General features: G+C 46.8%; 1 protein-coding gene across 1 annotated transcript in view; it reads left to right on the top strand.

The window, feature by feature from the left end:
- The first annotated feature begins 6,183 nt into the window (after nt 1–6,183).
- GPM6A (glycoprotein M6A) overlaps nt 6,184–13,080 on the top strand; it is a 186,276-nt gene continuing 179,379 nt past the window's right edge. The window contains exon 1 of the mRNA XM_054720176.1: nt 6,184–6,229. Coding sequence (XP_054576151.1) covers nt 6,226–6,229 — 4 coding nt within the window. The 5' untranslated portion in view covers nt 6,184–6,225. The remainder of the gene's footprint in view (nt 6,230–13,080) is intronic.

Raw genomic sequence — 13,080 nt, forward strand, 5'->3', positions numbered from 1 at the left:
AAGCATTGCAATTAAATTCATGATTATTCTTCATAGTGGATCTGTTGCTTTCTTCCTCACAAGACTTGAGTATTCTCATGTGAATGTAACTTCTTCCCCCCACCCCATTTCCTAGACTAAATATACGAAATGGAATCAAAATAACTTTAAACCACGTGTATGTCTGTCAGCACAAAAGACAGCATCACGACTCAAATGTCGCAGTACAAACACTAGACCAGGCGTCCCGAGAGAAGTACTGGCTGGTGCTCATCTTCATGAGCGAGATCTGTGAGGTGCGGCCGAAGTGATGGGGCTTAGGCCTCGCTGTGAAGGCTGGCTCCTCAGCCACACACACAGCCATCCTCCCCACCGTCTAGTCCTCAGTAGGGACGTTAGAGTCGGAGCAGATAAGGGGTGTCTGGTTCTTCTACATTAAATGTAGATCGCATTTGAATTGCATTTTAACGATTGTGTTTCTGATGTCCTGAAATAATTTATTTATACTACAAGAACGCTTTGAATTTATGAAAGTCATCAACTATTTTTTTTCTGGGATTATCAAATCATCCTTATCCTTACAATATCTAAAGTAAAGTGAACAGCATTTAAAACTGATTTAATGGTGGGGAAAAAATGACATCTCATTTGCTTCGGGTAATTGGACCACATTTCACAGTAGATAGAAAGTGAAGTTTCTTAACTTTCCCCATGTCCTTAGGGGCATACAGAGCGGCATATTGTTGAGTGAGCTTATTTTATATGCAAAATCTACAGTGCGTCTCACACAAATCATCCTAAAGTAATCTCACAATATAGATGGGCTTCTTTCTAAGTTTATGTTTAATTTTGGTGGGGACCTCAATGCTACTTGATATTTCTTTTATATACTAGAGGCTGGTGCACGAAATTTGTGCACGGGGAGGGGGGAGGGTCCCTCAGCCCAGCCTGCACCCTCTCCAATCTGGGACCCCTTGAGGGACATCCCTCTCACAATCCAGGACTGCTGGCTCCCAACTACCCTCCCCTGCTGGCCTGGTACCCCCCAATTGCCCTCCCCTGCAGGCCTGGGTCCCCCCCAACTTCCCTCCCCTGCAGGCCTGGTCTCACCAACTGCCCTCCTCTGCCGGCCTGGTCACCCCCAACTGCCCTCATCTGCCGGCCTGGTCACCCCTAACTTCCCACAACTGCCCTCCCCTGCAGGCCATCTTGTGGCAGGTATCTTTGACCACATGGGGGCGGCCATCTTGTGTCTTGGTGTGATGGTCAATTTGCATATTAGTCTTTTATTAGCTCTCTGTCCTAACATCATAGCACCTTTACAAACTTCATCTCTTCCTTTAAGTGGAATGTAGCCTGAATTTACTCATTCCCAGCTCATTTCCTTCCTACTGCCAAAGAGTATTAAGATGATCAAGCACTAGATGGTCCACCTCTGTCCCCAAACTCCATAGTGAAATGAAATCTTGAATGAACTCTATCTCTTTTCCAACCTCCTTCCCTACCTCGGAGGACTGGGATTTTTCCTCTTCGCCCTTGCTGGTTCCTCCTCCTGTGTTCCAGATCATATCTCTTCCTTCTCTAGTATTCTGGGACATAAATCTCTAAGATCATTATCTCTCTGTTCACTAATCTATTAAACATGGTTTCGCTTCTTTTATAGTTCACAAAAATAAACTTCCCTTGACCCTAACAGCTTCTAGCTACCTCCCTACTTTCCCTGATGAGCTACGAATAGATTGTCTACATTGTTTTCCTACCACCGCCCACTTCCTCATTGCTCCTTCCTTTGAATTTCTCTGCTCCTCACCGTTGACAATACTCTTTGCTGATTGTTGGAGGAGGTCATGCAGAGGATGTGACTGCCAGTTAACCTGTGAGCTGGACCTGGACAATCAGAGGCCCCTCATCCCCGCCCCTGTCCTGGGAATGCACCTCTAGCCCACTGTGCCAGGAACCGCTTCAAGGACACAGCCTCAAGAGAGCAATGCGTTGTCGTGTGTGGTGGGTAGGTGTGGGAGTCTACATGTGTTGCAGCGCCCAAGACAAACACCATACGCAAATATCCGTGCTTATTGTAACTGCCACTTCCCCGGAGTGGTTGCCTCTTTCTTAGGCCTTCCCCCGCCCTCAGTAGGTCCAGCGGCTGGTTTCAGGCTCACCCGGAGAGCTCCCAACTGCCTAGGTTTCAAAGCAACACTCGTAGTTCACCAGTGATCTCACAACTGCCAAATCCAAAGGAAGCTTTTCAGTCCTCACCATATTGGCTCTGTCTGTGGTATCTAATCCAGCTGACCTAATCCATGCCGCCTCCTTGAAATTGTCCTTCCAGGACTTTCTCTGGGATCGTTCTTAGCCTAAGAACATTCTCTTGTGCTCCTATTTGTAGACGCCCTTTACCCACAGTTATTAAATGCTTTTGTCACCCATTTCCCAACTGTTGGTTTTCTTTTCATACTACATTCTCCCTCAGTGAATCAAACCATTGGTGATGTTGGAATGACATCTGACTAAGACAGAGAATGCTCAGCCAATGACCTACAGTCACTCTATGCCTAGATCAAACCTTTTTTAGTTTGCAATAGAATCTGTAATGAAACTTTCCCACTGACCTCAGAATTTGGTGAAAGCCTCAATGGTAAGAACCTCCATATTCTAAAAAAGGAATTGCTAGTCATAACTCTATAGAACTTGTGCAGAGTGGGTCACGAGGTGGGGCAGGCAATGAGGGATCAGTGGGGGGATGGTTTGAAGGCAGAATCTTAGGACTTGATGGACAATTAAGTGACAGGATGAGAAAGCAGAAATACAAGAGCATTGGCATTATGAATAAAATACATTAATTGAGGCTATGAATTAATTGCCATGCTTATTAAATCCCATGTAAAATGATATAATTTGTTAAATCTCAGGTGAGATAATGGCTTCTCTATCCCGCAGATCCAAGATATTGACGGCCATTTATATGGTCACTGTGAGATAGATTACTTCAACATCAGCCCTTATAACCAGCCAATAGAGAGATGGCATCATGATTTTGATTATTAGATGGCAGAATATCAAGAGTTATATCTTTAGTGTTTTCCAATATTCTTATAAGTCACTGGGGATGTCTTAAATATTTATGATTATAGTTAACGCTGACAATACCACCTCTTCCCCAAGTACGTGAGAACACACAGATCCAAGGAAGGAGCGTGGTGAACAGATAAGGTCATGCACTCTGGAGCACTCTGCCTGGGCGGGAGTCTCACCTTCCTGTTTATCACCTATGCGATTCCGGCGAGTGCATTACTTCCTAGTGGCTCAGTTTGCACAGTTATAAAGTGGGAGTAACAGTTTCTCCCTATAAGTTTGTTGTGAGAATTATATGAGTTAATATAAAGCCCTTAGAACAATCCCTGACAGTAAGTTGCACTGACTTTATGTTATTATCATTATTTCATGTAATTTGTAGAATTACAACATCTTGAATAGATCCTCAGGAAGTAAGTGGTGAGTTGTCTGCGGTGACCCCAAAGCCGTGCTCGTACATTTGTCTCCAAACATGCGTCGTCTGTCTCTGTGAACCCGTGTGTCAGTGTGAAGCTCTGCTGCAGCCTCGGTTCGTGCTCATCGATTTCCAGAGCGGTGATGCAGGTCTGAATGGCGCCCCCCTCCCGCTGCCTCCCACAGAATGACTTCCTGTTCCCACTGAGCTGAGGTGCACTTACAATGTCCCTTCCAGGAGCGCCCTCTTCCCTTATGGGAGAAAGAGCCACGTAAATGAGTTTGTGTCCCTTTAACCCTTTGTACTTGCTTGCTTTTTTCTCGATTCCTTTATTCTACTCGGGATTTAATTTTTTAAATACCCCAGATTTTACAAAGCGCGGCAGTAGAATAAAAAACTGGAGTTTCTTTTCATACAAACTTATTTATTTGGAATTTTTTATATTTCAAATTATTGATACATTCAAAGAGTAATTTCAATCTCTATAATTTTTCATGGTGTGATATTTTTTGAAACATTCACCCACATGAAGACCTGGTTTACATTCACATGTTTCGCAAATATAAATCGTCTCTCTTCTTCCTCCTTTGATTTTTCTGTTAGAACAAACAACACAATCTTTGTGTTTTTTGTTAGGGTGAGGTGTGATTATATGGAGCTTTCCATCTAAACATTGCTCTAAGTTAGTGGATAATAATCTACCCCTGGAAGTTAGTGTACCATCTCTGAATTCTCCAATAAGATCATGTACTAGTTTCCTAATAAATTTCACATGCGTTACCGGTTTTTCATTTTTTCTTTTTTGGCATCAGTTGAGACGGCATTTACATTTTACTTGTCCTTTCATGCTAATGAAAACAAGAAAAGATACTGGAAAAATAGACAAAAATCCCCCTTCCCCCCGCGGTGAAACTACGTGTCAAGTGTGGCTCGACATAAGAGCTGCTACCGATGCTAACCGTGTCGAGTCAAACTCGACATCCGAGTGCAAAAGGTTAATGATGTGCTCTGCATTTAGTCATCTCTTTCTGCCCAACATAGTGTTTTTATTTTTTAATCCTCGCCCAAGGATATTTTTCCACTGATTTTTAGAGAGGGAAAGACAGAGAGAAACATTGACGTGAGAGAAACACATCGATTGGTTGCCTCCTGCACTAGCCCTGACCAGGGCCAGGCCGGGGAGGAGCCTGCAACTGAGGTACGTGCCCTTGACCAGAATTGAACCCGGGACCCTTCTGTCCACAGGCCCACGACGCTCTATCCACTGAGCCACACCAGCCAGGGCTGCCCAACATATTCTGAATTATCTTTCACATCATGTCTTCTCCATTCCATGGCCATTTCCTCTGGGTCAGCAATCACGTCCCCACCGCTTGCTGTGTGTGAAGAAGAAGCGGCAGATACTTGGGGACCGACTCACTGAAATAACCTCCCGTGTGGATCTGGAAAGAGCTAGGCCAGTAACCGCAGAATTATATAATTCTTTTTAGCTCGGAGGGACCTTCGAGATTACTTTTTCCAGATCCTTCACTTTACAGATTAGGAAACTGAGTCCCAGCGATCACAAGCCATTGCTCCCGCTGAGGAGCCCAGTGTTCCACGGGGCCTCCAACGACTCTTGCCTTGAGTCACCTGTTCTGCAAGTGGCTGCTGCATATTAGGGCGCGCGTGTGTGTGTGTGTGTGTGTGTGTCCTTCAGGCCTTCACAGCCTGGCCAGGCTACAGGGAAATAGATTTCACATAGAAGAACAGAGAGAGGCATTGTGTAAATTAACGGGAGAATTTTCTCTTCCTCTTCTCTTTATTAATATTCTTATCATCGTTATTAAGGGGAACGGTACACTTAAGATTTCAGGGAATGTAAAATCTACATACAGACCAGTCTGTCCTGGAATATCTTCCCCTGGTCTCCAGGCAAGGATTGTTTTCTGGCCACCAGGTCCTTCTTAGCTGAGACCGTGAGTGTGTGTGTGAGTGTGTGTGTGTGCATGTGTGTGCGAGTGTGTGGGAGTGTGGTGAGTGTGAGTGTGTGTGTGAGTGTGTGTGTAAGTGTGTGTGTGTGCATGTGTGTGTGTGTGAGTGTGTGTGTGTGTGTGTGTGTGAGTGTGTGTGTGCATGTGTGTGCGAGTGTGTGGGAGTGTGGTGAGTGTGTGTGTGTGTGGGAGTGTGTGTATAAGTGTGTGTGTGCATGTGTGTGCGAGTGTGTGGGAGTGTGAGTGAGTGTGAGTGTGTGTGTGTGTGAGTGTGTGTGTGTGTGTGTGAAGGTGAGTGAGTGTGAGTGTGTGTGAGTGTGTGTGAGTGTGAGTGTGTGTGAGTGTGTGAGTGTGTGTGTATGAGTGTGTGTGAGTGTGTGTGTGAGTGTGTGTGAGTGTGAGTGTGTGTGTGAGTGTGTGTGTGTGAGTGTGAGTGTGTGTGTGAGTGTGTGTGTGAGTGAGTGTGAGTGTGAGTGAGTGTGAGTGTGAGTGTGTGAAGTGTTTTCAAAGTCTTTAAGGCGGAGGCCTTGCAGGTGGCTCCCTGGGAGTGAAGGGCGCGGTGGGGCGGTGGGCGGTGGGGCGGTGGAGGAGGAGGAGGACGGCCTAGGAGAGGGACCCGCGGCCAGAGGGGCAGGTGGGGAGTGGGGAGGGCGGGGTGCAGGAGCCGCCGGCTGCTGGGAGGGGCCAGGCTGTCACTCTGAGCCCGGAGCAGAGGGAGAGCCACTTGGAGAACTTGCCGGGCCAGGGGCTGCGCTCCGGGGAGGACCAAGGACAGGACCGGCCATGGGTGAGCGCTGGGCGCGGGCTGGAGGGGGCGGGAAGGAGAGCGGAGAGCGGGCTGGGGGCGGCGGGGGGGGGGCACCCTCCCGAGGTCTGTGGTGAACTTGTCCCGGAGCGGGGAGGGCGGAGTGGACCTGGGACCGGCCCTGCGTGCCCGTCCGTGGCGGGAGCAGGCGGCGGTGGGACGGGAGCCGGGGTGTGCGTTCGGGGGGGCGCTCGGGGCGGGGAGGGGCACTGCCAGCCCCGCTCGGGAAGGGCAGCCGGTGCTCGGAGGCTCGGAGCTGCGCCCCACGGCGATGGGTCCCTCGGACCCGGCTCAGTCCCCGCAGGCGCTGCTGGAGCTTCTGGAGCGCCCGCTCCCGGGACCTGGCGGCGCTGGGGGCAGCCGGGCGTGTGTAGGGGGGTGGGGAGCGGGTGGAGAGTCCCAGGGGCGGGAGGGCGTCCCCGGGAGGGCGGGGAGGCGGCGGAGAGGGGGTCAGGACCTGCCGGTGCGTTGGGACCCCAGTGGCTTCCAGTGAGCTGAGCTCCCCGCAGGGCGCCCGCCGGGTCTCCAGGCGGCTCACCCTTCCTCCCCGCGGCCCCCGCCCCTCCCTGCCCTTTGTTCAGGGGGTTCCCTCCCCCTCCCGAGGAAAGAGCCCGGGACCCCGGATGTGCCGGTAGGAACCCCTCGGTGCGCAGGCTGGGCCAGAGGGTGCGGGACCGCTGGTCCCTTGGGGACGGACAGGCCCACGTGGAAGGAGGGGAGACAGGGCGCTGCGGGGGGGGGGGGGGTGCTGCCTGTGGGGTAAGGGGGCCCCGACACTCACCGCCGTCCCTGCCTGACCCGGGGGACACCCCTGCCTGACCCGGGGGACACCCCCCCTGACCCGGGGGACACCTCCCTGACCCGGGGGACACCCCTGGCCTGACCCGGGAGACACCCCTGCCTGACCCGGGGGACACCCCTGCCTGACCCGGGGGACACCCCCCCTGACCCGGGGGACACCTCCCTGACCCGGGGGACACCCCTGGCCTGACCCGGGAGACACCCCTGCCTGACCCGGGAGATTCAGAAAGACCCGCGTTCAGGGCCTTTGAAGAAAACAGTGTCGCCAATGGTCTCCAGAATGGCCTGACTTTAAAAGTTTCTGAAACGGGAGTGTTTTCAAGTTAAAGATATATGACAGCACACTTCCCCAAGTGCAGGGGAATGTACTTCAGGCCTGCCCTCCTTCCTGCCCTCCCTCCGCCCTCCCTCCTTCCCTCCTTCCCTTCTTCCCTCCCCTCCTCCTCCTTTCCTCCTTCCCTCCCTCCCCCTTCTCTCCTTTCCCTCCTCCCCTCCCTCCTTTTCCTCCTTCCTTCCTTCCCTCCCATATTTCCCTCCTTCCCCCCTCCCTCGTTTCCTTCCTTCCCTCCCTCCCCCTCTCCTCCCTCCCTCCCTCCCTCCCTCCCTCCCTTCTTTCCTTCCTTCCTTCCTTCCTTCCTTCCTTCCTTCCTTCCTTCCTTCCTTCCTTTCTCTCTATCTTCTTCCTTTTCCTCCCTCCCTCCCTCCCTCCCTCCCTTCCTTCCTTCCTTCCTTCCTTCCTTCCTTCCTTCCTTCCTTCCTTCCTTCCTTCCTTCCTTCCCTTGCTTATGGGCTTTATAAGCTCTGGGTAGTATAACACTCTGCAAGAAAAAGCTCTCCTAAATGGAAATCCAAAGTGATAGATAGAGTGTAATCTATTTATTTACTCTATTAAGTGCATTAAGATGATATTTGGATCCAACATAAACTGTGTGGAAAGAATGGCATTTTTCTTACCTTGTAACCTCAAGCTTGTGTGGATTCTCTGCCCAAAGTGAAGGCACTCCTGATTTGAGAGTTCATTCTTTCTCTAGCTTGCATCTCCAAACTATAATAAAACAGTTGGTCTGCATTTTACTTCCATGCCCTGGGATAAATTTCCCATGACCCCATGTTCCCGGAAGGTGTTACTGTGGGGAGGAGGTGGAGTGAACGCCTGAGCTCTTGTGACAATCCTGGGCTTGGTTTTGAACTGTTACGTTTTCTTTCCTATCTGCAATCTGACCACTGCCTCCATATCATGGGTTCCTTCTCCCGCCAGGAGGGGAGGCCACGCTGTCCATGATAGTTAAGTCACTCAAAACTCCTGTTGGTGTCAGCTGGCTGGGAGGGGAGCGTGGGTCGGGGAAGCAGGTGAGAACCCCGAGGTGAGGGAGGTGGGGAGAGAACAAGAATGCACCGGAGAGGGCGAGCCTGAAGCTGGGACTCACACAGTGGCCCAGGCACACGGCCCGGGAGCAGGAAGAGCCAACAGGCAGATGGGCCGATGGCAGAAGGAAGGAAGGAAAAATGTCCAGAAACGAGAGAGAAAACAGAGGATCATCTTTGTCCTCCTTTTTAAATTTACGTGTGGAAAACACCGAACTTCATTACTTGGAACGTCTTGCACTTGGTGGTGGTGGAGGATGAGGGCGCAGCGTGAGAGGACACGTCGCTAAGAGAAGGGGAGGAACAGGGTAGGCAAACGGTGACTCCATCTTTTCTGGTGTCACGGCAACTGAAATTCATCATTTAAGGACGGGAAGGGGGTGCCCTGGGGTGAACACAGCATCAGTTCCTGTTTGACTCAGAAAAAGAAATCCACACTCTAGCATTGTGGAAGAGTGAGAGGAGTTGATTCATCAGGTATTCTGAATAATTGATACTATCATATCCATAATGCACAAGGCTAATTCTCAAAAGAAAAGTTATTTGCAAAGTAAGCAAATTGAGATGTTGGCATCTCATGCTTCTCCATTTTCTTTTTCTTTCTTTCCTCCACTTATCTAAGAATGCAACAGGGTTCTCTCCACCCCAAAATTGTGCTCTCCAGAGAAGGTATGCCGCAATATTCCATACTCAATATGCAGGACTGGTTCTTTGCTAGGAGTGTTTACATTTAGTTGCAAGATTCAGTTTCACCTGCCGGCTCTCTGATTGTGGAATCTCAGGCCCTAGTACGATAGGTCACTGGCTGATCTTTGTTTTATTTTAAAAATAATGAAGCTCTTGCCCTAACCGATTTGGCTCAGTGGATAGAGTGTTGGCCTGCGGACTGAAAGGTTCCAGGTTCGATTCCGGTCAAGGGCATGTACCCTGGTTGCGGGCACATCCCTAGTAGGAGGTGTGCAGAAGGCAGCTGATGGATGTTTCTCTTTCATCAATGTTTCTAACTCTCTATCCTTCCCCCTTCCTCTCTGTAAAAAATCAATAAAAATATAAAATAATAATAATAATAATAAAATAATAATAATAAAATAATGAAGCCCAGCCAGCGTGGCTCAGTGGTTGAGCATCAACCTATGAACCAGGAGGTCACAGTTCAATTCCCGGTCTGGACATATGCCTGGGTTGCAGGCTCCATCTCCCATGGGGGACATGCAGGAGGCAGCCAGTCAATGATTCTCTCTCATCACTGATGTTTCTCTCTCCCTCTCCCTCTCCTTTCCTCTCTGAAATCAATACAAATATATTTAAAAAATAATGTTGACCATTATTTAGCTCCACAGATATTACTAGGAAAGGGTTCATGAAGGGAACGGTATTGAACCTGGTTTGGAGGGATGTGAAGGACTTGGGAAGCGAAGAGGTGGTCTGGATAGAATCATGGGCCCCTCCTCAAAGCAGGAAGGAAGTGAATTTGAGGAGCAGGGGACATGGACCTGGGCTGCTGGGTGGGACTTGATTCTGAAGAACTTTTGAAAACAAGCAGCTAGAATTTACCCGGCAGGAAACAGGGAATCATGGGAGGTTCGGGAGTAAGAAATAATTGTAATGGAATTGGTGTTTAAGAAAGGTAAGTTGAGCAGTGTTTTGAAGACAAAGGATAAAATGGAGAGGGTAGAGCCAGTTGTGATAGTCATCTGGATAATAGGATCTATGTCAAGCCCAGTCAGAGTAGAATGGCGGTAACCATGGAAATAGAACAAGATGGAGGAAAGATAGTTCTTATGTAAAAAAAAAAAAAACCTATAAAATTAGGCAATCGACAGAGGAGCATGAACAAGAGAGACTCTCTGGAAATTTGAAACCTTGAATATTGGGAAATGGTCGGTACCTTGATAGAATATTTAAAGGAAAAACCAGATGGTTTATTTTCTGGACGCTTTGGGCTGAAAATCCATTTTATTTTTAAAATGTTAATTAAGAGGTGATGGCTAGATATCTGAACACAAATGTTGAGTGGGTTAGAAATACATAATGAGAATTTAATCAGAGCACAAGAACACGAGGAAAATAAGATTTGAGGGTTACCAACCTTCAGTGGGAGGTGGGAGGTTAATCCACATAATGAATTACCTGTTTGAAAGCATGAGTGGGGGGTGCTGGTTGAGGGGTACGGAGAGAAAAGATAAACACTCTTTGTAGGAAGAGGAGAATCAACCACATAATATGACTAAATGTGATATCTTTAACATTCTAGGAGTCCATAAACTTGACAAGAGAAGAAATTCAGGCAGAAATATTTTGCTGTCATTCAATTTTAGTAAAAATTAATTTGGTTAAAAATCTGCAAAATTGTTTGCTAACTTAGGGAAATAATAATGAGACATGGTATTATCTTGAACTCATAGATTTTCCAGGAAAATTTGACCCCCAAGTGACAGATATGAACAAAGTACAAAGAGCCAAGATTTGAAGCAGGAGTAGATGATAATCCCTTATGTCTTTGGGTGGGTCCTGTTAATCTTGGGGATCCTGTTTCCTTTTCTGGTTGAGGAGGGGGTTGGGCAAGATTCTATAAATTTATGTAGCTCAGATCTTGATTCAGTAACAATTAGAGGAAAAAGCATGTAAAGCAGATAAGGTTGAGCTATTTCCATGAAGCAAATCAAGAACATTTTAATGATGTTAGACTACTAGGTAAAATTTTTAAGGGTCATTCACTAGAAAATTATAAAAGTCTGACAGTCTGAACTTGAGCAGAGAAAGATAAACTCATGTTCTGGTTGTCTTTACTGTGTAATAACTATCAGTTATTAAAACATCAGTTTTAATTAAAACATCAGTGAATTAAAACATCAGTTTCTATTATCTTTCACGGTTCTGTGGGCTGACTGTTGAGCAGTTCTCTTTGCCATCCAATGTCTACTGGTTACTCGGCCGCCTGAAGACTTGTTCGGGCTGGTTGTTGAAGATAGCTCCCGCATCTCGATGGCAGTTGGTGCTGGCTATTGGCTGGAAGTCCAGTTGGAGCCATCTCTAAGGGGGCTGGGCCTTTCACAGAGGGGTGGCTGAGAACATTCCTAGAACAAGTGTTGCAAGAGACCCAAGCAGAAGCTGCAAGGATTCTCCTGCTCTAGACATTTAAGGCTATCATTTCTACTAGGGTGATTGATGGTCATAAAAGACATTCCAAGCAGTCATGAGACCCCTCTCTTGATGTGGGGAGTAGCATACTTGTTCAAAGAGAAAGAATTGAGGTAGCCAACAAATGGATCTTATTCCTACAGCAAGTATGTCAAACTCAAAGGCTAACACGGCCCAAATAAACAAGGTTTAAGTTCATGTGGGCTGCAAAAAAAACAAAAGCTTCAATTTTCATAGAAATGTAGGTTTATTTCGATAGAGACATGCTGTATACAAAGGGCTGAAATAAATGAGTAATCATTCACATAAAATAATAGAACATTTTAATAAAATTAATGTTTTTTCTTGAACATTAACTTACCAGACATGGGATAACTGCACAAATTAATAAGCGTAAAGCAAATAAACCTATTTTTCTTGTTCTCCAAAAGCACAATATTTCCTGTTGCGCACACCACACAAGTCAGTCCAAGACTAATGACGTGGCCATCGGCTGCTAAAATATTCGCTGCTGGTATTAGTGGAGAGAAATGGTGCGCCTGCACGTAAGGCGTGTAAGGGAAATGAATGCAACACGATTATAGTAATCGGTCATCAGCATATGTTGTAGTACATAATTAATAATTATGTATAACAGGATATTGTAAAATTTAAGTTACGAATTTTTATTAAAATGTTTTTTACATACCGTTATATTGGCTGGGCTGCAAAAATATTCGTTGTGGGCCACAAGTGGCCCGAGGGTCTCGAGTTTGACGTGCTTGTCCTTCAAGAAATGTCTGGTATGTGCACTTCACAAATAGACATCATCAGGTTTACAACTGAAAACTTGATATAAGTTTTATGAAACACATATGATAAAGGGCTGAACCTTTAATTAGAAATCTGAAGAAACCTAGATAGTCACACTAAAATGTCACGCAAAACATTTGAGTGTGTACATTGATGCCTGGGTGGAAATGTGTCAGTAGAATGCTGGGGAAACACTACTCACAACTATGTCAAGTACCACCAGCTAATCTTTCTTACTTTAATTTAGGTTGATGTTTCTAAGGCTATTTCAAATTACTGATTATTTTACTTTTAATTGAGTTTGTATCACAAATTGTAATATAAGTCAATTGGTATAAATCAGGGGTCCTCAAACTTCTTAAACAGGGGGCCAGTTCACTGTCCCTCAGTCCGTTGGAGGGCCGGACTATAGTTTTAAAAAAACTATGAACAAATTCCTATGCACACTGCACATATCTTATTTTGAAGTAAAAAATCAAAACGGCAAAAACACCCGCATGTGGCCCGCGGGCCGTAGTTTGAGGACGCCTGGTATAAATCCTTTATTCACTATCCCTTTGTCAGAAAAAACTAAATGCTTTGAGGTGAACTGTTTAGCAGCTGGCTTTATTTTTCACGTGTGTGCTACTTGCACAAAATACATAATTTGAATTGGTATTATATCAACTTAAAGTAAGTCTAGGCTTAACTGTACTTAACTGTACTTTTTTTGCAAGATATGTTTCTAAATTAAA

This window comes from Eptesicus fuscus, chromosome 8 (assembly GCF_027574615.1).
Source record: "Eptesicus fuscus isolate TK198812 chromosome 8, DD_ASM_mEF_20220401, whole genome shotgun sequence".
Lineage (NCBI taxonomy): Eukaryota > Metazoa > Chordata > Mammalia > Chiroptera > Vespertilionidae > Eptesicus > Eptesicus fuscus.